A 27,595-nucleotide genomic window follows, 5' to 3' on the forward strand; every position below is an offset into this window, starting at 1 on the left:
CTCTCTCTCTCTGTCACTCTGTCTCTCTCTCCCTCACAAAAACCCACACACCACATGAGGAGTTTGCATCTCGGAGGAATCAACTATTGAAATGAGATGCAGAATGTCGGCGGGCGGCAATTTCAAAGTCTAGGCAGTGACTTCTGCACAAAGTGGAGATATCCCTTGAATTTTAAAAATAGCAAGGCAGGCAGAGTTTAATTTTCAATTCCCACTGAGGGCTAAAGGAAGCGCGCCTCGAAGACCAGTAAAGTTTGGGACTTTCCACAGAAGATGTTTATGCATGAGTGGTGTTTTCATCTTTTTTTCCCGTCTCGGCAGCTTGATATATAAAAACACAGGGAGAGGCCGAAGTTTGGAGATGTCAGGACTCACCTGGATGTATCAGTGACTGCTGCACAGTAATGCTGATGAGACATCTCCAATGGATGGAGCGGGCCGTCTCTGGTTGCTGGCTAGTTTTTTCCAGGTAAGATCACAACAAACAAAGCATTTTACGTTTAATCGGATTGTCTATTTACGGTGCACATGATGGATTGTTTCTGTTCTCTTCAGGTGTTCCTGCTGACCTGTGAAAAACCTTTAAATCCTGTTGAAGTGGAATTGCTTTTTTCCCCATTTAAGGGTCCACATGCTGACAGAGTCACCTGCAGGGCTACAAGCAACCATCAGGTACGAACTCCTGAAGAGCTGAAAATAGTTAATCACCTCTTTTATTCTGAGTCCTCTAAACACATGTGCAGGTGTACTCAGAGGCCCCTGATCACTCAGCCTCCGCTAACTGTCAAGTGTCCCTGCGATTAGTTGAGGATCCAACAGGATATAACATCACTCTGACAGGTGACAGCGGTGACGCCGTGGAGACAAAGACTTTCCACTTCAGTGAGTGTCTGTGGAGCTCCGTACTTTAGTCGTGATGGAGCACAAACACAAGCATATGAATTATTGCAATGACAACACCGTCTGTCATCTCGCTGATCCTTCCCCTTCCTTACAGCTCCCGTCTCCTTGTCGTCTATTCGTGTGCACAGCACGACGACGAGCGTTGCGTTGTCATGGGAGCTTGATGGGCAGCGGAGTCTATCCGCGCTGAGTTTATACAACGCTCACACACAAGCTGTCACACGCGTCATGGACATCGGCTCATCGGAGGTCAAGTCCCAGTACACGGTGAGAGGCCTCCACCCCGGCACGCACTTCAGGCTCAAAGCTGTGGTGACAACATTCTTCAAAGACCTGAGTATATCTGTAAAGCAGAGTCTCTACATTGGTGCAGAAACAGGTACCGGACAAATCTGGGCAGCAGACAGAGTGAACAAGTATCATCTGTTGACAATTCCTTTCTTTTTAGCTCGGTGCCCACATAACTGGCTGGCCAATGGGAGAAGCTGTTACACCGTCAGGAGGGCTGGTTTGACCTGGAGGGAAGCCCAACGCAGCTGTGGAGACCTGGCAGCCGGAAGTCACCTGGCTGATCTGAAGATGCTGGAAGAGCTGCTCTTCATATCCTCTCACATGCTGAGGCATAACAACCTTCTGATGCTGTGGACTGGACTCAGTGACCAGCAGGTACATTCAGGACAGAAATATACCTTTTTGAACAAGACCAGGAAAACAGAGTTGGAAATGTTAAATGCCAGGATCTAATGTTGAACTGCAGTTGTGATGAAGACACGCTAACTGGAAGCTTTGTCAAAGTAATTCATTTTGAAAGTTTTGTTTCTTTAATGCTGCTGCAAAGTTGGTGTTTTGTGTACACTTTGACATTTCTCCTCTGTCCTTCTCCAGAAGGAGGGACAACCTCTTTGGACCGATGGTTCAGTACATAACCTGACAAACAATGTGATGTCATTGCTGCCAGCCAATCAGACAGACTGTTTTGCCCTGCAGAGGAATGCCACAGGGCCTGGATATTTTCTTACCCCTTTCTTCTGCAACATTGCCTTACCCTTCATCTGCCAGTATCAGGGTAAATTTTAACTTTTAATTATCATTAATTAGTGTGTGCCTTTTAAAATGTGTGTTTCACAATCCTATTACCATCTGTGATTTTGTCAAGCACAGGCAAATGTGTTGAAATCCTTTTTCTTATGTTCTCACAATGGTTTTCTTCCTTCACAGTCCCCCTTCTCCCTCCCTCATTCTCTTTTGACCTGGTTCAGGTCGCGGAACAACAGGTAGAGCTTTGTTGGAGCGACCTCTTGGCCTTGATCTCCCTCAATATTTCATCTTTTGAAGTATTCCTCCAGTATCGGGAGGAGACAAATGGCGAACTCTTTCGCGGTGAACGCATAGAGGGGAGATTAGCTTATCGAACAGAAAGCCGGAGCGTTGCCAAGAAAGTTGTTGAGGTTCCCATTTCGCTGTCCTCCAGAGGGGTAACTGTGGCAGGTTTGTCTCCAGGAAGCGTTTACTCCTTCACCCTTCGAGCTGCTCATTCTGACGGGTCGAGCTGGACTTTGGGACAAACACAGACTGCATACACCAGTTTGTCTACTCTCTATCTCTTTAAATTCTATACACACACATACACACACAGAGGCTGCCAACACAATCAAAATGTCTGCATTCTTTTTTACAGGACCTCCTTCTCCTCAAAATATCACTGTCAGTGCTGTAACTACTGATCAGATCCAAGTCCACTGGACACTTCCAGTCGCTCTTTTTGATGTTGGATGGACATTTCTTGTACGCTATATGGACATGTCCAATGACCAAAACAGGACTGTTGGAATGTCTAAAATCTCCAGGATATCTGAGACCAATCCGCTGCGCTCATACACTGCTGCGATTGGCGGGCTGGAGTCTCACAGGAAGTACAGGATTGAGGTCTCCACAGTCACCAAACATGGGATAGAGAGCTGTGAGCAGGCGGCTGTGGTTGTGCAGACTGGTAAGCATGTGGCCCAGGAGGAACAACACGCTTCACTGTTAGTGACTCTTATACACTGATGCCTGATAGTTAGAATGATGAAAAGCTCTAATTCATCATAAAGACAACACTGGGGAACACAATTTTTGTTGAGTTAGGTCTGAAAGCTGCTTTTAACTAATTTTTTGTGCAAAATCCGAAACTGATCCCATTTTTTTCTCGATCACATCAAGTTTTTGAACTAAAGGATCCTCTATAGTTTAAAGTATCCCTTATAGGATATGGGTAGCACCGACCTATTGGGAGCTGCACACGCCTCTCACTGCACTGTCTCAATTGTGACCGCACAAACAAGTTTCCACATAGCTGTGGATGAGTCCAACTGTAATCAGCTGGCATGTCTTACTACAGCTAATCAGTGGAATTTTGCTTATCTGGAGGGGAAGCTCCAGAGACAAAAAAACTTGACCTGCTAAAAAAAATAATTAAACTGACTGCAATTTTGGAATCAGCATGCCAATTTTAGTTTAGTAGCATAAAAATCTAACTCAAAAGAATTTTTTCCCAATTGTTCCCCAGTGTAATTTCTGTCTGATATTCTCTCTGATATTTCAGTATGACCATCACGGGTTTTTTAATATTTTTATAACATTAAATTTAAATGAATTTGCTGTCACTCTGATTGGTTGTGTTTTCTTGGTTGTTGTCAGAGTTGAGGGCTCCTGGTGGTCTGGTGGGTTTGAGCACAAGGGGAAATCTAACCTTCTGTTGGACCACTCCACTCGACGACCCACCTGATGGTTATGATATCACATCGCGCCCACCAATTTACTCTGCCCCGACTACTCTGCGGATAAATCAATCCAGTCCCAGGATACACTGGGTAAACGAGTCCACGTGTGTTGATCTTGGCAGATTTACACCAGGACAGACTTATGAACTCGGCGTAATCTTACTGAAGGGAAATGACAGGAGCAAACCCACCAGTATCACCCACACCACAGGTAATCCAAACAATCTGGGCGCGCGCCCTGGGCTCTGAGTTTTCACACATCCTGTCTGTTTTCTGCCTCTGTAGATCCGCTGCCCATTCAAGTAGCCGTACCTCTGTCGGTGGGGACAAATTCTGCACAGCTGCACGTCCAGCGTCCCCAGCTCAGTGTGATTGATGGGGTCAAAGTCTGCATGTGTCCCGTAGCGTGCGATAAGGTGTGCAAGGGATCATGTGGCTACCTGTGTGACTGGTACCCCCTTCCCGCTGGTGTCCATGTCTTAACCCTCCAAAATCTCAGTCCGGGGTCAGAATACCAGCTTGGGGTGTACAGCACCAGCCACCAGCAGACTGGTCCACCATACTACACCACGCGCATTAAAACAGGTGACTGCACATACAATGGATGTAAAAGTGCACAAAACACATATTTGCAGTGATTTGAAATTTGAGGATGTGGATGTATATTGTTTGGATTGCATTTTCAGGTCTGGCTCCTCCTAACCAGGTCAGAGAAGGTGTGGTCACGGACTCATCCATAGAGCTGCTTTGGGATCCAGCACAAGGAGATTCTCATGGTTATGAAGTCATGTGCCTCAACTGTGAGCAGCCACACAGGGTAAATCTAACAAATCTAGAATAGTGCTTTAGTGTTCTTAAATAATATCTAATTACAACTCATTTGTGTTTACATGAGTGATATTAAGGGCATTTTTTTTAAATAAAATTTCTATAATAGGTTGTTCAGGACATTTAAGTTTTGGGTTCTTATGAAATCTGCTCTTTGCATTTTGTGGTCGATCCCATCTACTTAACCTTTAATTTTGAAATGAACAACCTCCATTACCTTTTTATAACTTTGCAGGTGGAGTGCTGCATCTAAAATTATAATCAGAAATCAAATTAAATCAACCCCAACCTTTGCATTATGAAGTAAAGATGAACTCTAGTAAACCTAATGAAAGGTTATTGCGTCGGTAATATTTGTGATGAGGACACACGTGACTTTTGTGTATTTGGTGTTTTCCAGGTGCAGAAGGTGTCCAGTCAGAATGCAGTGTTTTCTAGTCTGATCCCAGGGACACGCTTCCATTTTGTAGTACGAACAGAGAAGGAGTCCTTCACAGACAGTTACCCAGTAACCATTAACATCACCGCCGGTATACCAACCCCCCACCCCCCCACCCCCACTATACACACACACAAACTTTCAAACTTTCATTCTTTACTGCATAATTTCAGCTCCCAGCCCAGTGGAGGTGTCTCTTCTCAATAAAACCACATCATCCATATGTATTGCTTGGAATATGATCAGGGGTGTGGTGAGCGGATTTATCTTGTCAATCACAAATGCAACATCCAGTGAGGAGCTGATCATTTCTCAGGAGGGGCACAGGTCGGTCTGTCCTACCTTTATTCCATTTTATAAGAATTGCTCTGAAGAATACTTAAAATGTGTGTGTGTGCACCTGTGTCTGTGTCTGTGTGTTCACAGAAATTACAGTTTTGAAGGCCTTGCCCCTGGAAGCCAATACACAATTAAAGTGATCAGCATCAGCGGGGAAAAACGTAGTAAACCTTCTGACATTATCCTCCATACTAGTACGTTGAATATGTACTGTGAGTCACATGTGCGCATAGATAATAGATATCCTTGACAACAGACATCACTGATAAAGGGAAACATGATTTTTCAGCTGTTCCAGTCTCGGCTTAGTTTCTGTCATACAGGGTTGGTGGCTCAAAACAATCCCTTGAACGTCTCCATCATAATATTAATACCTGTTTGTCATGTAGTTCCAGAGGTGCCGCAGGAAGTGGTTCTTTCAGGGCAGGTCGTCACATCTGTGTTTGTCACCTGGAGACCGCCACCAGGAGGAGTGAAGGGGTACAAGGTGAGACACGATCTACGCAGCTCCGAACGTGTTAATACAGGAATTCTAATAGTAATTTAGAGACATTCATGGATGCTTCATATTTTGTCATAAATTGAATAACTCAGAAATGAAAGGACAGGTGAGGCCACCGGGTTTCATGCACACTTGAGTGCACACCTCACATCTCAGAAACCGTTGTTGGGATTTGGTTTCCATCTCTTTAAAGTTGTATGACCTCTGTGGAGTCCCAGCCAGACAGAATGACCAAGCGCATCACGTGCACGCCCAGTACAAACACACACTCACAGACATGAACGAGCCGCTTTGTTCAATATAGTGGAGAATGTAGCATCTGTGGTGGCCTTGAAATTTAATTTCTTCCGTTTCCCCTTAGATTGTTTTCGGTCTGCTCTCTGCGGACCGGAGACTGTGGGTCGAGCAGCTTGTCCAGGGTACAAGTTATGAGATCACGGATTTGATCCCGGGGTCAGACTACTGTGTCAGCATTCAGAGTGTGCTGGGATTAGACGCAAGTCGGGCAATACACAGAGAGTTCAGCACAAGTGAGAGACGCTTTGATGAAAAAATGGTTGAGGCAAAAATCTTTTTGTATCTGAAGGCTGCCTGTAATCTTGTTGCAGAGCCATCAGGATTATGCCCCCTACGCTTGGCAGACGTGACCTCTTCATCATTCTCCGTTTCCTGGGACAGTGCTTATGGAGAGTTTGACTTCCACAGAGTCACTGTAACAAACACCTCAGTTACCAACACACTCGTCATACCAAAGAAAGAGCGAGTTGCCGTGGTGACTGGACTGGTAGAAGGCTGCACCTATAACGTGAGCGTTGAGAGAGTGAGAGGAGGGACAGCTGGAAGTGCTGCCTCTCTAAGGTTCAGCACAGGTAGTTGATGCTCAAAGGATACAAGGTTATTGTCCCCTTCCCTCATGGCCACTTAATTAAATGTCCTCTTCCTGTTAATTCCCACCTGCCCTCCCCTGTCTTCAGTGCCAGCCAGCGTGCAAGGCATGCATATTTTGAATGTGTCAGCACGTGCATTCTCACTGCGATGGGAACAGGCGAAGGGGTGTGTGGATCACTACTGGGTAAACCTGCAGCCAAACAAAGGAAAAGTAATAGTGCATCCTGCACACGACGGATATATTCAGGTACACAAACAGGCTAGATTCTTGACACCCTACCTCAAATTTACTTTGCACGCATGTCAATAAGTTGATACAGTTTAAATATGTTCAGTCTGTACAATGTTATTACAAGAAAACTTGGTTTTATACAACTTTATGGATGAGTTAAAATACATAATGTGACAAAATGGGTATCGCAGACATTCAAAGCTCCACCCCATTCAGGGCCTTCCTGATTGCCAGGTGTCAGATACCCCCCAAAAAATGTAACCTTACACACCACACATAGAGCACTGACTTGGGTAATGGATCTCATTATTTATTAAGTTGGCCTTGTGAGCTCAACTCTGAATCATTCATTTGCTTAAGCAGCTCTCCCTAGAGAGAAGGATCTAGAGCAGAGGGAAAATATTAGCCTGGTGCTAATCAAAGAAGCAGCTGTCCTTCCCTTGACCACTTACAAACAATTTGGACTATTTTGAGATTTGCTTGGATGACTAACCTTGTGACCTTTGTTGATGCCACTAACCAGCATGTAGATTTGGAGTAGCTCCGTTCTTGTGTAGTGGATTACCCGCAGACCCCTGCTGAGGACCGCGCACTAACAGTGGAGGCAGCTCCGTGGCCTGGGCCTCTGACTTGCTCTGTCCATACAAAAGCTAACCTTACACAGCATGGCTTTAATCTCACTCGTGCTACTTTCATTCTGCTTAGGACACTCACAGGTAAGAACGCTCATTTTGGCTGATGTACTTATATTTACAGGCAACCAAAAATCTCAAACGTGCACATCACTGACTTACAGGTAAAGACAATCGCTCATTCCCTGTATTATGCTATCTATACTTGAGCAGTTTGATTAATTATTGCTCTTAAATATTCTAATGTTACAGCTGCAGCCATTTAAAGTTGTTTCAAAGCAACAAAAAAAGAGAAGGTGTCGTCCATGAAAATGCCGCCATCATTTGTCTACAGCACAGCACAACACAATCAAAATTAATGGAAGCATTTGCAACAGTCATTAAACATCATCAAAACATCATTTAGTAATGTTTTCAAAGCTTCAATTAGAATAAAGGCCTTAAGTTCAGGTTTAGAGCAGGTGTGTTTGGGAAATTTGACACGGGATCTTGATGATAGACCAATAATAAAATTTGTCTTCATTGATAAGACAAAATTCTCAAGAGACATTTGAAATGCAGTGTGAAGCAAAGTTACACCACCTATATATAAATTCACTGTATTTAAAACCATCCAATAATTGTTATGGGACAGAGATGCTAAAATGTTAAACTAAGGGATCTAGTGCAGAGCTTTGTGGCATCCCATATAGTTAAGCTGATATCATCAGCGAGGACAGAGTAACAGTCTGGGTGTCAATTAGACAATTAGGATGCAGTTAATGAAGAATGATTTAATGACTTTTCTGTAGGGAGTTTAATCGGGATGCTAACACAACATAAACACAATATTATCTTGTTATTATACTGTCGCCCATGATGCCAGAAAAATATGTAAAAGCTAATTAGGTGTGTGACATGTACACACATTTTATCATGCTACTGAAGAACAGCACTCAATGGGTGTTACTGTCCTGTGCATTGTTTTGTTTTTTACATGGCGTTTCCTTCTTATCTCAGGCCGATGTCGTGAATGTCAGTCCAGGTACACAGTACGCAGTGACGGTTGGCGCCGCCTCTGCCTCGTCCTCCAACATCAGTCCTGGAGTCAGTCGCATGATCAATACTAATGAGAGTGGTGAGAATCACAGAGAGAGGGAGAGAGAGAGAGCGACAGAGAGAGTGTTGTGTTTTTCTTTGAGTTTGAGTGTGTGTATGTGTGTGTGTGTGTGTGTGTGTGTGTGTGTGTGTGTGTGTGTGTGTGTGTGTGTGTGTGTGTGTGGTATATTCTCTTCCCTGTTTAATTCCTTTAAGGTAACTTAAGCTGAGCTTTTGAACCACAGAATGAATAGGCCTGTAGTGAATGTCAGTGAAATGCTACTTCTATGTGAGGCTTTATTCATCAGAGTTTATCCTAAAAAACACATACACACACAAAGACACACACGCATTCTTGTAGTACTATCTTTGTGAGGACTTTTATACATATAATACATTCCCTATCCCCTTACTCCAATCATGCCAACTAACCCCTAATCTTGACCTAAACCCAATTCCAACCTCAACCTTAAAACCATGTCCATCCTCAGTCCTTTGCAGAGTTGCGAGGACCAACCAAAATGTCCTCACTTTGTGAGTACAATGTGGATTTTGGTCCTCAACAACAACAACAACAGCAACAAGAGACACACACATGTGGACACACAATCAGATATTTTCACAGCATGTTTAGCATAGTGAAAATTAAATGGACGTGAACTAGTTTCTCCTTTATAACTTTCCTCCTTCACACACTTTTCTATACTCGTGTATTTGGCAGTACCTGATGCACCTTCAGCCCTTGAAGGAGAAGCGGTGGGCTCCAATGGTATTCTGCTGTCCTGGACCATGCCACCTGATTCCAACAATGTTGACGGCTATGTCATCAGGTAATTTTCACCTGTATCACCTTGCATCTCTTGGTTGCTCGTATCTTGAGGAAAGCTTGCTGCATTTTGTTGCATCATGAAAACATAAATATAGGATGAAGCAATATCGACTGGGTCTAAGAGATATCCTCAATAGTTTCAAATGACCCAAAATATGAAGCCATGACCCAAAATATGAACTTCATTCCTGTAGGTACAAAGAGGTGTGTCCTTACCCCGATTCCACCTTCACGGAGGTTACAAAGTACCTGGACATACCAGAGACGCTGCTGACTGACTTCACCCCAGGTTCTACATACCACATTGAGGTAGGATTCAAAATTCATTTAATCTTTTATTTAGACATGTTTTCTTTCTCAAAACAATAAAACCTTTTAAGTAATATAGATATACTTCCACAAACAGAAATGTATGAATATATGTGGTGCAGTGAATCATCACGTGGATGAGGTCATCAGACTGTTCCCTTAAACTGGTTGAATAGTGCTAATTGATCCCGGTTGCATTATTAATCATGTAAACAGATCTATGGATCTTTCTACTGTCTGTTGTCACTGAGCTTGAATGTGATCATGTTTAATAGTTTTCAGAATCCACTGACCCACAATGACCTTCATACAAACACACTCACATGCATCGCTATGCATACTATAGTGGAGACCGTGAGAGGGAGCTCCTTTGGCTCATGTTACAAACTTATATTCAAGTAAGAGCAAAGAAACAGATACTACTTAGATAATGCTACAATAGTTAACATACTCTGATCCTCGTTAAGATTGGAGTTTTTGGAGTTTTCCCTTTACCTCTTGTAATAAATGTGTTTCCCGGAAAACAGAAAGAACGTTTGAGGATTAAGGTTCATTCAATTAGATGAAAACATAGGAATTCAACTTCGGACCTTAAACTACAATCAACTTCCAAAGTCATCAATTCAATCTTCCGCTACTCAGCATGAGGCGAAGGAATCTCAGTAGATTCTTTAATATTGTGGTACATTTACCGGTATTTACCCACACTCAGTAGACTTTATTGTATATGCAATTTGATCTTTATTGATTTGTTCAGTGGATATGAAATGAAACGTTATTTTCCTTTGAAAAAGATTTTTTCGTCCATCCATCTTTCTCTTCTGTAGGTAGCGGCTATATCTTCTGCTGGAGTTGGAGCCTTCAGTAAATCCTTGTATATAAAGACAGCTGAGTCTGGTGGGTATGCATGAACACATCGGTCATTATATTTGCATACATCTCCCTGTGATTTCGTATAAACACACACTCCTTTCAGCCCCTGGCCTCGTGACCAACTTGACAGCATTTGCCCAGAACCACTCCTTTGTTGTGGTTACCTGGTTCCTTCCACGCCGCATAAATGGGCTCATCACAAAGTTTGCCGTAAAGGCGAAACACGCTCGTACGGGGCAGACTGTCCGCACGCTGGAGGTCAACGCAGAGGACATCATGACCGTAGCGTTGCCTCACTGCAATGTACACTGCACACAATTGTCTGCGCATTTGCATACGATTGTCCTCTGTGTTTTTATCTGGCTAATATTCTATATATTGTCTAGGACGCTGCTGATATTTTGTCCAAAGCAACTCTCAGCCCTTTGGAGATTACAGCATCATCTCCACCCATAACTCTCTCTGCTGTGCCCTCTGCGGCCTCCTGGAGCGTGCCCATATCAGTGGGAGTCGATCAGCTACGGCCTTATACCGCCTATTTATTCGAAGTGTCTGCCTTCACCTCTGACGGAGAGGGTCAAATAGCCTCTACCATGGTCCGCATGCCAGAATCAGGTTTGGAAAAAAGGAAACCAGCCTTTATTTATACCACTGTATACATGGTTAGGGTTATAGATGTTATATTTACACGCTATTTGTTGCATCTTCTGTTGCACTTTGGTAAAATGCAAATGTCAAATTGTTGATTATTAATTACGACTAATGAGTTGTCAACTAACTTGGAAATGATACAATGCCTAATAAACACTTCTGATGGGGATGTCATGTCAGGAATTGAAGGGTGTATTTAAAAATTCATCTTTCTGTATGCTTATAGCCCCAGAAGACCCCCCACAAAACTTTGAAATATTGAATATGACATCCCGACTCATCTCTGTGTCCTGGAGCTCTCCCAACATAATCACAGGGAAATTCTCCTACATGCTGTACCTTTATGGTCCAACAGGTTTGGGAAAACATTTGCTGTAAAACAATGATGTGGAATCAGGGGGGAAAAAGCTCATATTGCTTCTTCCTGTTCTTTCTCCCTGGCAGGGTATTTGTATGAAAACAGCACAGGAGACATGCAGTTTACCTTTGCTGGATTGACTCCTTACACCAGGTACACGCTGGAGGTGCGAGCCAAAGCTGCCGGAGAAGTGGGCCCGTCAGTGCAGGCTGAAGTCATTACACCTGCAGAAGGTGATGACAACACACTACACTGATGCATATTTAATATAAATGCTGTATTGCTCTTTACCACCCACACATGTGAGCATTTAGGGGTTCGATACCTTGCACAAAGGTACCCTGGCAGTGCTCTGAAGGTGTCCTGGCACCTCTCCTCTCCTGATGTCTCTATTATATAATGTCCGCATCAGGGCTTAGATAGATGGATAGATAGATAGATAGATAGATAGATAGATAGATAGATAGATAGATAGATAGATAGATAGATAGATAGATAGATAGATAGATAGATAGATAGATAGATAGATAGATAGATAGATAGATAGATAGATAGATAGGTGGGTGGGTGGGTGGGTGGGTGGGTGGATGGATGGATGGATGGATGGATGAAAGAACTAGAATGGAAGCTCAAAAATGTGAATTTGTTGGTGAATTTGTGGTGGCGCTTTTGAGCAGCACCCAGTGTAGTGCAGGACTTACAAGCTGAAGCCGAGGATTCTGTATCAATCCGTGTGAGTTGGAGAAGTCCCGCCAAGCCCAATGGCCTGATCACCCGGTACAGACTCCAGGTTCTGGTCGATGATGTCCTGCTGCAGGACATCACCCTCACTGCAGACGTGGTACGTCAAATGTCAAAGCGCTTCACACATTAATATCAGCACTTTATAGCTGTCGATTCGAGTTTGCCTTCCTCATCAGTCTGAACTCATCCATAAAGTCATAAATAAAGATGATTTTGCTGTCTTTTTTATGGGACTCCTCTGTGGGGAATAACAATTCAAGACTATAATCAAAACGTCTCCAAATGTAGTTTGAATGCTATTTAGCGACACATTGCCTCAAGGACCTGCTGCTTTATTTAAATGAAAACTTCCATCAGAAAGCAAATTTGATTTGTTCTTCTTTTAGAACACAACCAGTTTGAATGAAGATGAGATGATCCCTGCTGGCGTTCATAACAGACGTAAGAGAACTGCTGAGCTCAGCCTGGTGACATCACCTCTGTCCTTCACGGCCACTCGTTCTGATCGTGCGTTGCCCAGTAGTGTGACTGCTTCCAGTTCCACTCACAGCAGTGATCAGCTGGCTAACACCAAGTCCCAGCTGACATTCAATTCCACCATCTCACATCTCCCTGCATCCACCACCGATTACTCTTCCGCTTCGCACAGCACAAACTTTCAGTCTGCTGACCCTGCAGTCTCTGGGACCGCTGTCTTTTCTCCCACTTCTTTGCCGGCAACTACTCTTCCACCCTGGCTGACCAGACAGTCGCAAAGTGGGGGCGAATCCTCGCTTTCTCCCAGTTTGGCCCTGACCCCAGGCCACCACCTCTCATCCACGCATGGCGCATCAATTGCAGGGCACTTTTCAACACGCAGCGCAGCAGTTTCTGGTAACACAGGTGGGGGAGAACTAACCGCTAACACCACCTTGTGTAGCTGAAGTTAGAGATATTAACCTCTCCAGTGTAAATGCTGTATTGGTCATTCTGTGTCCATGTAAGTTGGAGGTGTCACAGTGAGAGAGGAGGTGTTGGATGTGTTGGCCGAGACGCTGTCCTATCTGGTGTCAGAGCTGAATCCCTTCACCGAGTACACGTTCAGGGTGACTGCTTCCACGGTCGTGGGAGAAGGTCCAGCCAAAGATATCACTGAGAAGACGAGAGAGCAGGGTGAGCGATCAGATGTCATGTGAAGAGTGACACCTTTTAAAATAATCCATATGTCCTCTTATGCATGGAATTGTCTTTAGTTCCTAGCTCAGTGCTGGATGTTTCCTATCAAAACATCAGCTCCACCTCCATCCTCGTCGCCTGGGTCCCCCCGCTCTATCCTAATGGACGGATCACCCATTACACCGTCTACGGTCTCAATCTGAAAAGTAATCAGGCCTTGAAGTGGATGACAAACTCAACCAGCATACTGATCACAGGTCAAGTAATCGTGTTTGCTGCACAGGTGATTCCCTGCGAATTCAAGCCAGTTAAATGTGGTGTGCACTCTTTTATAGATCTGGACAAATACACAGGCTACAAGTTACGTGTAGCTGCTTCGACAGCAGTGGGAGAGAGCTCTCTGTCTGAGGAGGATGATATCTTCGTCTTCACATTAGAGGATGGTGGGTGCTACATTCAAAAATGTTCAATTCAAATTTTGACCTTAACTCCTGCTTGAAAGGTCCATAAATGCTGTTACTTCAGAAGAAAGTTCATAAAGCACATAAAAAGAAAATAGAGAATAAAAGTGTATTTTAGTGCAGTATTTAAGAAGGTGTACTTTATTCATTTGAAGGGAAGGGATTGCTTTCGGTGAAGGGATTGCTTTGTCCCTTTTGGGGTCACAGGGAGGGTGCTGGAACCTGTCCCACTATTGTATTCATCACTATAAATAATCTGCATCTTGACTTCCAGTGTGTTTGGTATTTTCCTTGTGCATCCCAACCTCAGAGCCTGACTCACCACCTGAGGACCTCACTGTGGAGGACATCAGCCCCTTTACCGCTACATTGTCTTGGTCTCCGCCAGAGAAAGCCAATGGGGTGATCCAACATTACGAGGTCCTGTATGAGAACGAGTCCTTCTCAGCGATGGCAAACACCTCATCTAACAGAATTACTCTCACCAACTTGAGGCCATTCTCCTATTACAATGTCTCAGTGAGGGTGTTCACGCGGTATGGCCATGGCAACCAAACGTCTGACACATTATACCTGCTTTCTGGAGAGGGCGGTGAGTTCATGGACACAAAGGCGCTTATATCCACATATATTAAAGCTTAAATACCAAGGAGAACATGTTATGTCCTCTATACAGTTCCAGGCAGTCCTCCGTATGACCTGAAGTTTGAGTCTGTCAGTCCCAGCGAGGTGAATGTGACCTGGGAGCCTCCTTTGTTTCCTAATGGGATCATCTCTCACTACAGCCTGGAGCTTTGGAATTCCAGCCACTACCTGAATCTTACATCTCAAACAAACTACATCCACATCACACATCTGAGGAAGTACGCGCACTACCGTGTCGCAGTGCAAGCTCACACACGCGTTGGCCCTGGAAACTACAGCAGCGAGCCACTCAACATCACTACCTTGGAGGATGGTGAGGCGGATGATTGAGGGGAAAGGGTAGAAGGGGCTTTGTTTAATTTCCAGCAGGGGTTCGAGGAGGCGTTTGATTACATCTGGCTGTTCCTGTTATCTTCTCTGCCTCATTAGGGCTCTGCCTATCAGTTACTTATGTCACATTCACAGGTATTTTAATGGCACATCTTCCGTCAGGACCGTCGACAGCAGTCATCAGAAATAATCATGGTTTTCATGTCACATTCTCTTTCTTCCTGTCACGTCTTCATTTCCCGAGTTTCAAATTTATCCAGTGAAAATGCTCGCTATTGCAATTCCATTTCAAATGGCTGCACTCCCATTGTCCTATGCTGTTTTCCACCGTATCAGCTCCAGACACACCTCCTCAGTTCCTACACGCCAGGAAGTTATCAGACTATGAGGTGGAGTTGTCATGGCAACCGCCACTTGAAGCCAATTCACACATCCTCTATTACATTGTCAGAGTTTGGTGAGTTTGGGAATCTGCTTTTATCTGTCATTTTGTGTTTTTAAAAATAGATTTGAGGTCTATGTTTCCACTCTGTTAGGAATGAGTCGACTGAGCTGTTGCAGAATGTAACAGGGACGTCAGTAATAATAAATGTGGACTCAGAGAGTCCTTACAATGCTTCAGTCTCCAGCTGGACCAGACTGGGTGATGGTGGAGTTTTGATCTATATCAGCTTCACCACTGCACACACAGGTAGCTTATAAATACTTAAATATCTTTGGCTTTCTTTCATAGGTTTTTTTTAACGGTTTCATATTTATGTGCCGGCAGAACCGTTTGACCCCCCACAGAATGTGACCATTGCAAATGCGACTGCTTCCTCCATCACCTTATTTTGGCATCCGCCTGCTGAACCAAATGGAATCATCATTCACTACACTGTTTACTACTCCGACAACAGCAGTGTGACTGGGCAGGTGGGACTTGTGCAACGAACAGAGCTAAAGTGATGAACAGAAGATGCAGCTCAAACCACTGGCCTTTTTGCTCTTTTTTTTTTTTTTACTGATCTACTCATTCTGTGATTTGGTGTACTTTTGCTGTTCTCTTTTTTTTTCAAGCAGCAGCAAGTTAAAATGGACATGCATGCTGTGCTACCTGCACAACATTAAAAAAGCTGAAAGCAACAGTTAGTGTCAAGCTGCTAAACATAATGTTCCATTTAGCAGAGAGAGACTGGGAGAGGGGGAGAGAGAGAGCTGTTTAGCTTAATGGTTTTCAGTGACTTGCAGCTGTAGCGGTGTTCATATTCTTCCGGCGTTTATGTGTTTTCCTTCGCACACCCTGCCCGCTGCTCCTAATGGGTTTAAAATGCAGAAAGTAGTTTTTTACCGCGTTGATGTCAAAATACCTCATGTAGAACAGGCTGAAAGTGCGAGCCCGACAATGCACTACAACACATTATTCAAGACCTGCCTGTGCTATCTCCCTGGCCATGTGAAGATTTTACCAAATTAGGATTAACATATTCCCCACAGGTCAGCATTTATAGGATCACGTTTTTAGGAAATAGAAGCTGGACACCCATGCTTTTTTCCTAATATAATACACTTTTGATTTTGCTTGTTCTGTAATGTTTGTTAGAGATTACAAAAAATATTTATTTTTACTAATGTCAGTAAATGCTTATCCTAATTGGGGCTCCAATTAGGATAAGTACCCCTTCTGAGCCACACTGTTCCCTGTACGAGTAGGTATGACTGTGCTCTGTGTGACTCAGTGAAGGATATTTCTAGAAGTGAGCTTGAAGAAAGTCAGGATTTGATTTAAATGGGTCCAACAGCACTGTTGAATATGAAAAATTAACTTTTCATTGACCCCTGTGGCACCATTAAAGGGAAAGCAGTAGAAGATGGATTGAATTAGAGTATTCGCGTGCTGACCGCACACACAATAAATGAGAAAAGATTGACACAAGATTGTCTGCTCAACTATCTGCTTCAGCGTGATAAATGAAATTGATGCGCATTTTTTTCTCCCACAGAGAGTCCCCGTTACAGAACTAGCAAACCTTTCCTCTCCCGATTCAACTTACACCCACACTGTGTCTGGGTTGATTGGAGGCACAAACTACACAGTCTGGATGACCTCCAGCACTGCACAGGGGGATGGTGGAGTCCAGAGTGAACCCCAAACTGTGTTCTTACCTGAATACGGTCAGTCGCGCAGACACACACACACATACACACAATAACTATACATTTATCCCTAAAGTTTTGGAAAAGAATAAAAATCGAGTGAAACAAAAAGTAAGGGTAAACATAAAGCTTTAGAGTCTCCACGAAGGCAGGTCTGCACACTTTTTTCACAACTCTTCAATTTCCAAAGGGAAAAAAAATGACATAAAAACTCTGCGACTGAAAACTTTCACTGTGTTTTGTTAAAGGAGATAACAGCCCATCAACAAACTGGCTCTATTTTTTTTAGTCTGCCTATGACTTTGTGTCATGGAGACAGCCAGTTTGTCTTTCCTTTCATTAAACATGACGAAAGTTGGCAAGAAAAGTCTTTCATGAAAGAGAAAAATAAAACAAAGACCTACTTTGGTTTGAAGTTGTTCTAAAACGAAAACACTGTCACCATGGATACCCGAAACTTGGACGCAAATTTTTCGGTGCCCTCACTAAGATGAGGTGTGCTGATTCTCTTAGTTTTTATGTGATTTGGGGAAAAAAGGTGCAGACCATCCCTCTAAAAGACAAAACATGTTCCTTTTTTGAATTTATTCTCTGTCTCTGAATGATTGCTGCTCACACTGACTCTGTATCTCTGCCTGTGCTTCAGTTACTGCACTCGCAGCACAGGCGTTGAAGCTCCCGGCCGCCTTGTTTCTCCCGTACAGCCAAGCCCAGCAGGGGCTTGCTCCCCTGGGCTCAGACCCCAATACACACCTGGCCCGCTGCATCCACTTATTCATCTTGTGGATCTCTCGGGTTTTGTCTTGCCTTTCCTCTTCATGCCCCTCTTCTCTCCTCTGTGTACCATGCCTTATTTTTGGAACAGGATGAGTATTTCCCAGGATTCTCAGTGTGCTATTTTGTTTTATGTCTTGCGTCAGTTTACTGTGCTTTCTAGTTCTGCAGTGCCTCTCTGTTGCTGTAGTAATATCCTGCCTTATTCTAGGTGATTTGCTGTTGGTACTTTTGTTAATTACAGCCACACTGCCAAAGATGATGACAGATGTTGAAAGTGATGTTAATGTCTAATGTACTGTACATTTTCATTGTGGGTACATCATTTATCTATGACCTTAATTCATGCCTCAGTGCAAAGCGAATGTGTGCAGCTTTTGTTCTACAGCGGCAGACAACAACAATAATACCAGTCGCTTCATCTCTCTCCTCAGTGCCGAACGACTCTGTCCGAAACCTGACTGCTCAGATCTTCAGCTCAACCGCCATCATTGTGAGCTGGGACCCTCCCCTGGAGCCAAACGGCCGCCCCTATTACCTGCTGACATTACAGGAGGCCGGGATCCCACCAGATGTATCCAACCAAGGGGCTCCGGTAGTCAACAAGACCACCAAGCACACCACAACAGACACTGTGTTTCTGTTTACAAAACTGAGGAAGTTTTTCCCGTACGTGCTAACTGTCACTCCAGCCACCGGTGCGGGCCCCGCCAACAATCACACCCGCATCATGTACCTGAGGACTGATGACGACAGTGAGTTTATCCACATGGGGACATGTAGGGAGGATAGTTTGTATTTTTTGTTAAGAGACCTGTCTGTTTCCTATCAGTTCCAAGTTCTGCTCCACTGCTGGTGTCCACCAGAAATCTTTCTTCATCTTCCATCGAGGTGGTGTGGCAGCGCCCCCTCGAGGCAAACGGGGAAATAATAGAGTTTCTCCTCACTCTGTTTGGCCCCGGGGGCTCAAATACGAGCCACACGTCCACAACCTCATCCATCCTGACCAACCTACATCCGTATACAGCTTACAACCTGAGTATCACAGCCGCAACTCGTAAAGGGTCGGGGCCTTACTTGCTGCTGCAATTGCATACAGATGAAGGAGGTTAGATTGAAAGTGGTTCCTCTAAAAGTCTAATGAGATTATTAATTACTTCTCTTATCTATGCACTTTACTGTGTGTTTCAGTCCCCATGTCCCCTCCCCGTAACCTGACAATATACAACCACTCAGCAGTCTCTGTGTGGCTGAGCTGGGAGCCTCCTCTGGAGCCCAATGGAGTTGTGATACAGTACGGCTTCAGAATCCAGGACCTCATAACACACACCGTCACACACAGGGTACAGTTAATTTCACACTCTGAAAGCTATTCTATACTAACAATAACACACACACACACACGACCACACTCTGGAGTCACAGTCTCACAAATCATGGCTCTAATTTCACACTCCAGATGCCAACCAGCACTTACGTCTCACTATATCAGCACGCTCCTGTAATCTAGATTGGATGATTTAATCATCTGCCTTTTTTATGTATGTGTCTGCAAATTTAGAATTCCTCTGGACCATCAACCATGGAGTATCTCTCAGGCTTCAGGCCTCACAGCTCCTATGAGATCAGCGTTTACAGTTACACAAGAGTGGGCCACGGGAGTCAGTTCAGTAGTCCTGTCACCTTCACCACTAGTGAGTCTGGTAAGTAAACACTCCACACACGCACACGTGCGGGGGCACGCGAGTTTGGAGGTCATCGCATTAGGTGCAAAATGTCCAAAAAGCTGCAAAACCGGTTTACACAGAAGAGTATTGTATAGATGCACCTGTACAATGATTGAATATTGCGATAAACTATATCAAGCATGTTAATTGTGACTTATTCTGTTGAATAAAAGTGAGACTTATACATTTCCTCCTCGTTATCTACTATCTGAAACACATTCTGGTATTGCACTAAAGTGATACCAATAAGTCTTCGATCCGAAATGTGTGTGAGAGCTATTGTGCCTAAATACACAGACTAATGGCAGATGAGATCATGTGCTTACACAAGTGTTCCACATGTGCCTGCAGTGTCTGATGCTGTGGGGAACCTGACTTGCTCAGGTGTGAGCTGGGACTCCATTCAGCTGTCCTGGGATCTTCCAGACCACCCTAATGGGCAGATTCGCTTTTATGAGGTTCAGTTGGAGGTAGAGGGGCAGTCCTACGTTCACAGTACTGACACAGCAGAGTACACAGTGAGTGGGCTGTCTCCAGATCAGGAGTACAGCCTCACTGTGGCTGCCGTCAACTCCGCCGGACCCGGAGACCTCGCAAACTGTACCGCTTCCACTCTGTCTGAATCAGGTAGTTTCCTGTGTATTGATTTGCTTTTAAGGTGCAGTAATGCAGACGAAGTGCTAACTTCAGCCCTCTGCATTGACTTCAACAGCCCCGGCGGCCCCACGCTCACTCACCATCACTCATACCACCGCTAACAGTGTGACACTTCACTGGGCCCCGCCTCTCTACATCCCAGGCGTGCTGAAAGAGTTCCATGTTGTAGCCCAGCTGCTTTCAACTGTTTGTGAACCCAGTGGAAATGCCACCGCACATCTTGCACAAGAGGAGAAACTGAGCCCTGACTGCGTGGACTTGGAAGTCACGTCGTCATTGAATGCTTCAGATGGCGCTAACGCAAACCGCACTGTCACGGTCCAGTCGCTGGCCAAATACAGATATTATCGCTTCAAAGTGGCTGCAGTGACCAATGCTGGAGTTGGAGAATATACACGTTGGACTTATGTCCGTACCCTCGCTGGAAGTAAGAATATTATGGTGATAATTTGACTCCTTTGTGCAGCCAGAGAAGTGGTGGCAGTGTCTTGATGTGAGTCATAACCCTAAGACCACATTTAGTTTTTATTGACTATGAAACAAACAGGAGAAGTTTCTTGGACAGAGATAATTTCAGTAACCCTCAATGTGCAATGTGCAATTCTCTAAGAAATATGGCATCTTGATTCTTTCTCATTTCTTTTTGTCTAGGCTTTGACCTATTAATGTACTTTTATCATCCCCCTCTCTCTTAGGCCCTGATGCACCTCCACGTGGCCTGAATGTGACTGCCAGCTCCAGCGGATTTCGCATTGCGTGGGAGGCCCCAGCCATTCTCTCAGGGCCGACTTCGTATCTCGTACAGGTCACAGAGTTTCATTGCTGACGACATGCAGAAAATATGATGTGAAACGCCACTCACATGTTGGTATTTTTATACGTTCTACCAGGTGGATGGTCCCAATGTGAGCATCTCCACAATCAGAGCTCCGGAAGAGCTGAGGACGATTGTTGTGACCAATTTGACCGCTTTCACTCGTTACTTCGTGACCGTCACAGCATTCACTGGTCCCCTGCAGCATGCTGCCAGGGATGGGAAAGCAATCGGGCCAATTGAATATCAAACTCTGGAAGAACGTATGTGGATCATCATGATGCACCTGCTACTATTGAAAGAGGAACACCAATTTCAAACGTAGATGATTTTTATTCTGTTCCCAGAACCCAAAGACCCTCCCAAGAATGTGGTTATATCCATTATCCCGGAGGAAGTGACCCGGGTGAAAGTGACTTTTACCCCTCCAGACGAGCCCAATGGAAACATAACTGCCTACTTTGTGTACATATTTGAAAGGGATAAGCTGGTTAAAAACGTCAGCCTCAACATCACCGAAAGAGAACAAAATACCATGACTGCTGTCATAGAAGGCCTGAAGGGAGGACACAACTACAGCATACAGGTAGATCAAAACGGACAGCTGCACGGAGTCATCTGTGTGAGGCATTTTCAGAATGTTCATTTTCTTCTCTAGGGTTTTTTCTCTGTCAGTGTACTTTATCCTCTCCTAAATTGGTCTGTTTATAGATTTCAGCAAAGAACGGTGCCGGTAGAAGCCCACCCAGCCCACATGTCCAGATAATGACAGATATCAAAGGTATAAATCCCTCTGCTTTGTCTGTCTTCTGCGCCGCAGCACGGAGCTCTTTTCCCTGATATGGCAGCAGCGCGGCAGAGTTTGTGACAGGGGATTTTCAAAGAGCTTTTCCTCAGTAAACAGGCCTGTCTTGCCACAGCAGACATAACTCAGCAGAATCACCAGATGTGTGTGAGCGATGCCGAGATGCACGTCTTTTCTCTCGATTTAGAGGCGCTGTTTCATACTTAAAGATGCCAAACTAAAGCTCGCGCAATCTGGCCATTGCCCATCAACCTGTGTGTGAGCTCCTGTGTTCACTGGTGCATGTGTTCCAGCGCCAGCCAAGCCAACCCAAAGACCCCAGGCAGTGCTGAGCCATGGAGGAGTTGCCATGGTAACCCACAGGAGTATCACCATCCGCATGCCTGCCTGTTTCTATAGTGACGACAACGGACCAATCAAAAAAATTCAGGTCATCGTAGCTGAGTCAGGGGGTAAGAAACCTTGACAGCCATCACTTTTATTTAAATACACTTGAGTGTCGATGTTTTTTTTGCTTCAAGCCTCGAGAGGAATCTCGTTTTACAGAACGTCACTCTGTACTAAGCTCACGCAGACAAGAAAATAGGGCTTAATGCCAGAAGAGATCTGAATGGGTCCCTCAGCATTTGATCTCTTCAACTTTCTTTCCATCACAGTGAAGGACATTCAGAATGTCACTAACTGGAGGAGTGCATATTTTGACCATCCTGCCCCTTACCTGACTGACAAAGGTTTCCCCAACCCCCCTTGTTCATCTGGGGACCGGTCTTTACGTATCAGAGGCGCCCTGGGTGTGTCTGGAGATAAGCAGTCCGTGGTGAGGAGCAATCACTATGCGGCGGGAACATACGTCATCGGCGAGAACGATGATTGCGTGAAAGAGAACAGCAGCAATCACTTATGCAACGGACCTTTGAAGCCAAACACCGTATACGTGTGAGTGCGAGCAGGCACGAGTCAGACGCAATCGCATCTACGTGGAAGCGTAACTCTGACTGTTGTTCACCAGGTTTAAGTTCAGAGCTACAAACATTAGAGGCCAGTCAACAGACTCCGATTTCTCTGAGCACATCAAAACTGCAGGTTATTTTTTTAAAAGAACCAAACACATTGAATGCAAACTTTGTTTTTTGTAATCTGTGGCCTGTTTAAATGTCACCTGCATAGTGGACGGCCTGTTGACCAGAGAGGAGCAGATCATTCTGGGAGTTCTGTTGTCCTTCTTCTTGGCTGTATTGCTCATCATCATCATTTGTGGCTCAGTCAAGTAAGATGGCAACAACATGAGCTCATGAATACCACAGTTAATATCCTGCATGATACTGGCTAATCTTGCATTGTCCATTTCGGGACTTAATTATTGTCGGCTATAGGATTCATCAACGGAAAAAAGAGGGTGGGACGTATTCGCCCAGAGAGGCAGAGATTATAGAGACCAAGTGTAAACTGGATCAACTAATCGCCGTGGCGGATCTCGAGCTAAAGCAAGAAAAAATCAACCGGTGAGTCTGTGTTTCAGGTGAGTCTGTGTTTCAGGAATAATACAACACACACACTCCTCCCTGTAGCTATCTTCATATGAGAAAAAACTCAAATCTGGAAGAATCAGGGCAGAAAATAGAGGCAGGAGCAGAATCCTGGGATTTGAAGTTTTACCTTGTGGCATTATGTCCCTTTTTTATGTCCCCATTAAGTCCCTTCAACATTCAAGTCACAGAGTTGCTGTATCGGCATTCATTTATTGATTTACAAAATGAAGCAAGCCCGGATGCATGTAATAAGCAATCCGAGCTGATGATCGCATTTTCACACACATTTCGACATTGGAAATAATTAAATGCGTGAAACAGGAAATATGATGTGAGTGATGGAGCGTGTGCTCTGGTTTATGTGTAGTATCGCGAATACACAAAATAAATCTGCAAAATAATGTACACAGTGCTTTTCAGGGACCACTAAAGTAAGTAAATATAAGTGTGTTGGAGCATGTTGTACATCTGCTACTATCTACTATATTGTTTACATATCTCTGGTATTGTCCAGAATCTCTCGTTTCCTGTGTAGTTTTACCGTTTCTTATCTAACACACACTTTCTTTGCACCAGCTGCAGAAATGACTTTCCCTACACACAGACACGTGTAATGACTCGCTTTGTTTTCCTCTCACCGAGCACTTTTCTCTCATCAGGTATTCTTCCTTCTTCTTTAGACGGAAAGAAATTTATGTGATCCAGTAAGTTGCTGCTTTTTGAACTGTGTCTGTGTCCTGTGTCCTGTGTCTGTGTGTGTCCGCCCACGCGTGTGTGTGTTTTCTCTCCCTGCTTTGTTTGCTTGCTGTAAGCATAAAACTGAGTGACTTTACCACGTCATTTATTAAATCATCTACCGGTTTATAATAAACCACCGGCGAAAGCCCTCTAATGAGTGACATTGCCATTTTAGACACTGCCTCCTTCCTCTTCTTAGCTGGCAGGCTCTGTAGAACAGCTCCTCTCCTTCAAGCCATTTTAATTTGTTTACCCACCCACTATCAAAATCTCTCAGATTGCTTTGTGGCCTCAAAGAGGAAAGATGTTGGCTTAGCTTCAGGTTATAAGAATCACGGGAATAACCAGGATTTACAGATGTTTATCATTTACTTTTATGCAAATTTAATACCAATGTATGATGAAAAATTCATAAATGTGTGTAAATTTAATTTGTCTGTTTTTGTCCAGGCTGCTCAGCTACAGAAAATCGCTCAAGTGAGTCTGAAACACGGGGAATATTCGGGCAGAGGCTGCCGCAGTGATCAGCAGATGCTGAAACTAAAATAGCCTGGATAAAATAGCATATTGTCACATTGTTTGCTGCATTTTTTTTGTCTCTCTAAATGTTCTTCCTCTCTTCTGTCAGGCCCATCAACAAGAAGACATTCCTGCAGCATGTCGAGGATCTGTGTGCCAATGACAATGCCAAGTTTCAGGAAGAGTTTGGTGTAAGTGTTTGCCTGCCTGAATATAGAAACACAAACATGAGCAGGGATGTACATACCAGAAAATTGTGCATGACTGATAAATCAGTCTCTGGTGTGACGTGGAGGGAAAGGCTGATATGCCACAGAAGGAAGGGAACGTGTTGACAACAGTGAAAAAGGAAGGTAACTGACAACAAAATCCCTGCTTGTTTCAGTGATTGGGTTTGTTACTGCAGGCTCAAAATCAATAGAAGTTTCAAATGTATACCTAGAAAACGGAACTCTTCTCAATCAAACGCTAATGTTTGGTTAAAAATACACATTTCACTGCTTGTATTGACACATAAACCCCCCCCCCCCCCCCCCCCCCCCCCCCCCCCCCCCCCCCGCTGAAAAAACTCCTCAACTGGATTTAGCCTAGCAAATAAGCAAGATCCTCTTATTGGATGATTACTGCATGGATGATTGTGCGTCAGCTGGCAACAAGTTATATAACCCCAACCGGTGCAATGAGCAGCCTCTTTCTTTCACTTCTTAAGTAGCTGCATCAGAGACACGTCCTGTAGTCGTGGAAAAGATGTTAATCTGATCGAGAACGGTCAAATCATTGGCGTGCATCAGGCAGAGAAAACATCTGAGGATTGCAGTCTGCATTATTAAAAACTGGAAGGATAGTGGGGAACCGTCGTCTTTGAGGAAGATATTAAACGTTTGGTGAAATCAAATCGTAGAAAGACACCAGCAGAACTCAGGGCTATGATTTACAGTGACAGTACGAGCATTTCCCCACACCCAGTGTGAGGAAAACTTAAGAAAGTGGGACTGAACATCTGTGCAGCCCTAAGAAAGCCACTAATCAGAGAGGTTTATTAGGGGGAAAAGGGCTTCAATTGGTTAAGGAGCATAAAGACTGCAGCAGTAAATGAAGGTCACGTGGTCTGATGAGCCCAGATTTATCCTGTTCCGGAGGGATGGTTGCTTTAGGGTATGAAGTGATGAGGCCATCATGCCTGGTGCCTAGTTGTTATATCAATGGATGTTTTGTTCCCTGATATTACGGGCATCTTCCAAGATGATAACACAAGGATTCATTGGGCTCAAAATTGGGAAAGAGTGGTTCTGGGAGCTTGAGACCTGGACGCCGTTGAGAATCTTTGGGATGTGCTGAGAAGGTGGTCAGTGGTACGACCCTCCATCAATACAAAATCTTGGTGAAACATTAATATAACACTGAATGGACATAAATCCTGGGACGTTGCCGAAGCGTATGGAATCACTGCCACAGCAACTGTGTGCCATAATCAAAGCTTAAGGCAGTTCAGCAAAATATGAGAGCGTGACCTTTTTTTTGACAGCAACTTTTTGTTTTTGCCCAGGCGGTGTATAACAGGTGTGATTTACTGTATGTTGAGGTATGAGGTTGTTTATGCTCTCTGGCCACAAAGGTTCTGATTGATGGGAAATGCATGAAAATGTGGATATTTCTTCAGTAGTTGATAAACATGTGTAATCAATCACCCTATACAGGAAAATTCTTTTAGCATCCAGGTTTAACCAGTTTTTGTCAGACATCCTAAGGCATCAGACCGTTTCTCTGCAGGAGCTTCCAAAACTCCTGCAGGACCTAGGAACCACAGATGCCGACCTGCCGTGGAACAAATCAAAGAACCGCTTCCCCAACATCAAACCTTGTAATCAGCCTTCTCAACTTTTCTTTCATTGTTGCCCCAAGGTACCTTTTTATGTTTCTAGTCCATTTTCTTCTCTAAACTGTGCCTAGACAATAACAACCGAGTAAAACTGCTGTCCGAACCGGGTAGCGCGGGCTCCGACTATATCAACGCCAGCTTTGTCTCCGTGAGTATCTGCTGGCAGCATTAAAAGAAGCCACATCATTTCCCAACACTGATATTTTACAGTTATGAGTCATTATGTCTGTTAGGATACACAGTAACCCCCACCCCATCCCTGTTTTTCCAGGGCTATCTTTGCCCCAATGAGTTCATCGCCACCCAGGGTCCTCTGCCAGGCACTGTGGCTGACTTTTGGAGGATGATCTGGGAAACGGGCACCCGCACCATCGCCATGCTGACTCAGTGTTACGAGAAAGGCAGAGTGAGTGTTCAAAAAAAACGCGCCGCAGCTGCCGAACAGCCATCGTGAGAGGACAGACTGAGCCGCATTTGCAGGTTCAGTGCAACTCTGACTTCAGTCTCATCTGCTGCAAAGGTCTGAGCCCCGTATGTGTTTGTGACATTTCAGATTCGCTGTCACAAGTACTGGCCGGAGGACAACAAGCCAATGTCAGTGTTTAGTGACATTCTCATCTCTAAGGTGTCAGAGGAAGTCCTTCCTGACTGGACGGTCAGAACTCTAAAAGTGGAGAAGGTAAAGATTCCCACACATTTAAAAAAAATAAAATAATGGTACCTATAATAGCAGTCATCAGACATCCATATCAACTGCTTAATTACTGGCCTACCATGTTGTCCCTTTTCTTTTTCTTTAACCCTGCATTGTGTATTTTTTTCCCATCATAACATTAACAAGTATTCATATAATTATGTGGCCCTGTGAAGCACGGCCACTACATCCTGGTTCGTCACTTCAACTACACATCTTGGCCTGAACACGGCGTCCCAGAATCCTGCAGCACCTTCATCAAGTTTGTAAAAGCTGTCCGAGTGCACAGGCATGAGAACACCACCATAGCGGTCCACTGCAGGTACCCACAGGCTCTGTTGATTGGCTGCACATGCGGTGGTGCAG

The 27,595-nt window shown here is 44.4% G+C and overlaps 1 protein-coding gene across 3 annotated transcripts in view; it reads left to right on the forward strand.

The window, feature by feature from the left end:
* The first annotated feature begins 71 nt into the window (after window positions 1-71).
* The window catches only part of ptprq (protein tyrosine phosphatase receptor type Q), a 29,249-nt gene continuing 1,725 nt past the window's right edge, over window positions 72-27,595 (forward strand). The window contains exons 1-60 of one of the 3 annotated variants that reach the window (XM_029842095.1): window positions 72-469; window positions 556-672; window positions 744-882; window positions 998-1,282; window positions 1,352-1,569; window positions 1,789-1,969; window positions 2,122-2,487; window positions 2,582-2,893; window positions 3,583-3,876; window positions 3,951-4,250; window positions 4,352-4,482; window positions 4,894-5,023; window positions 5,106-5,259; window positions 5,359-5,465; window positions 5,661-5,758; window positions 6,135-6,303; window positions 6,382-6,642; window positions 6,748-6,908; window positions 8,525-8,642; window positions 9,324-9,432; window positions 9,626-9,740; window positions 10,568-10,637; window positions 10,717-10,916; window positions 11,000-11,228; window positions 11,491-11,619; window positions 11,709-11,855; window positions 12,300-12,463; window positions 12,753-13,248; window positions 13,351-13,518; window positions 13,599-13,778; window positions 13,857-13,964; window positions 14,293-14,574; window positions 14,659-14,940; window positions 15,294-15,414; window positions 15,494-15,648; window positions 15,727-15,872; window positions 16,940-17,111; window positions 18,302-18,622; window positions 18,700-18,975; window positions 19,059-19,210; window positions 19,429-19,570; window positions 19,946-20,221; window positions 20,307-20,678; window positions 20,947-21,056; window positions 21,142-21,328; window positions 21,413-21,651; window positions 21,777-21,846; window positions 22,164-22,322; window positions 22,527-22,806; window positions 22,880-22,953; window positions 23,038-23,137; window positions 23,244-23,372; window positions 24,059-24,103; window positions 24,588-24,614; window positions 24,766-24,847; window positions 26,427-26,517; window positions 26,607-26,683; window positions 26,807-26,941; window positions 27,089-27,214; window positions 27,406-27,551. In XM_029842095.1, the coding sequence (XP_029697955.1) occupies window positions 425-469; window positions 556-672; window positions 744-882; window positions 998-1,282; window positions 1,352-1,569; window positions 1,789-1,969; window positions 2,122-2,487; window positions 2,582-2,893; window positions 3,583-3,876; window positions 3,951-4,250; window positions 4,352-4,482; window positions 4,894-5,023; window positions 5,106-5,259; window positions 5,359-5,465; window positions 5,661-5,758; window positions 6,135-6,303; window positions 6,382-6,642; window positions 6,748-6,908; window positions 8,525-8,642; window positions 9,324-9,432; window positions 9,626-9,740; window positions 10,568-10,637; window positions 10,717-10,916; window positions 11,000-11,228; window positions 11,491-11,619; window positions 11,709-11,855; window positions 12,300-12,463; window positions 12,753-13,248; window positions 13,351-13,518; window positions 13,599-13,778; window positions 13,857-13,964; window positions 14,293-14,574; window positions 14,659-14,940; window positions 15,294-15,414; window positions 15,494-15,648; window positions 15,727-15,872; window positions 16,940-17,111; window positions 18,302-18,622; window positions 18,700-18,975; window positions 19,059-19,210; window positions 19,429-19,570; window positions 19,946-20,221; window positions 20,307-20,678; window positions 20,947-21,056; window positions 21,142-21,328; window positions 21,413-21,651; window positions 21,777-21,846; window positions 22,164-22,322; window positions 22,527-22,806; window positions 22,880-22,953; window positions 23,038-23,137; window positions 23,244-23,372; window positions 24,059-24,103; window positions 24,588-24,614; window positions 24,766-24,847; window positions 26,427-26,517; window positions 26,607-26,683; window positions 26,807-26,941; window positions 27,089-27,214; window positions 27,406-27,551 (10,475 nt within the window). In that variant the 5' untranslated portion in view covers window positions 72-424. The remainder of the gene's footprint in view (window positions 470-555; window positions 673-743; window positions 883-997; window positions 1,283-1,351; window positions 1,570-1,788; window positions 1,970-2,121; window positions 2,488-2,581; window positions 2,894-3,582; window positions 3,877-3,950; window positions 4,251-4,351; window positions 4,483-4,893; window positions 5,024-5,105; window positions 5,260-5,358; window positions 5,466-5,660; window positions 5,759-6,134; window positions 6,304-6,381; window positions 6,643-6,747; window positions 6,909-8,524; window positions 8,643-9,323; window positions 9,433-9,625; window positions 9,741-10,567; window positions 10,638-10,716; window positions 10,917-10,999; window positions 11,229-11,490; window positions 11,620-11,708; window positions 11,856-12,299; window positions 12,464-12,752; window positions 13,249-13,350; window positions 13,519-13,598; window positions 13,779-13,856; window positions 13,965-14,292; window positions 14,575-14,658; window positions 14,941-15,293; window positions 15,415-15,493; window positions 15,649-15,726; window positions 15,873-16,939; window positions 17,112-18,301; window positions 18,623-18,699; window positions 18,976-19,058; window positions 19,211-19,428; window positions 19,571-19,945; window positions 20,222-20,306; window positions 20,679-20,946; window positions 21,057-21,141; window positions 21,329-21,412; window positions 21,652-21,776; window positions 21,847-22,163; window positions 22,323-22,526; window positions 22,807-22,879; window positions 22,954-23,037; window positions 23,138-23,243; window positions 23,373-24,058; window positions 24,104-24,587; window positions 24,615-24,765; window positions 24,848-26,426; window positions 26,518-26,606; window positions 26,684-26,806; window positions 26,942-27,088; window positions 27,215-27,405; window positions 27,552-27,595) is intronic. The other 2 variants (XM_029842096.1, XM_029842097.1) reach the window with 2 other exon arrangements.

The sequence above is a fragment of the Takifugu rubripes genome, chromosome 9, assembly GCF_901000725.2.
Source record: "Takifugu rubripes chromosome 9, fTakRub1.2, whole genome shotgun sequence".
Classification (NCBI taxonomy): Eukaryota; Metazoa; Chordata; class Actinopteri; order Tetraodontiformes; family Tetraodontidae; genus Takifugu; species Takifugu rubripes.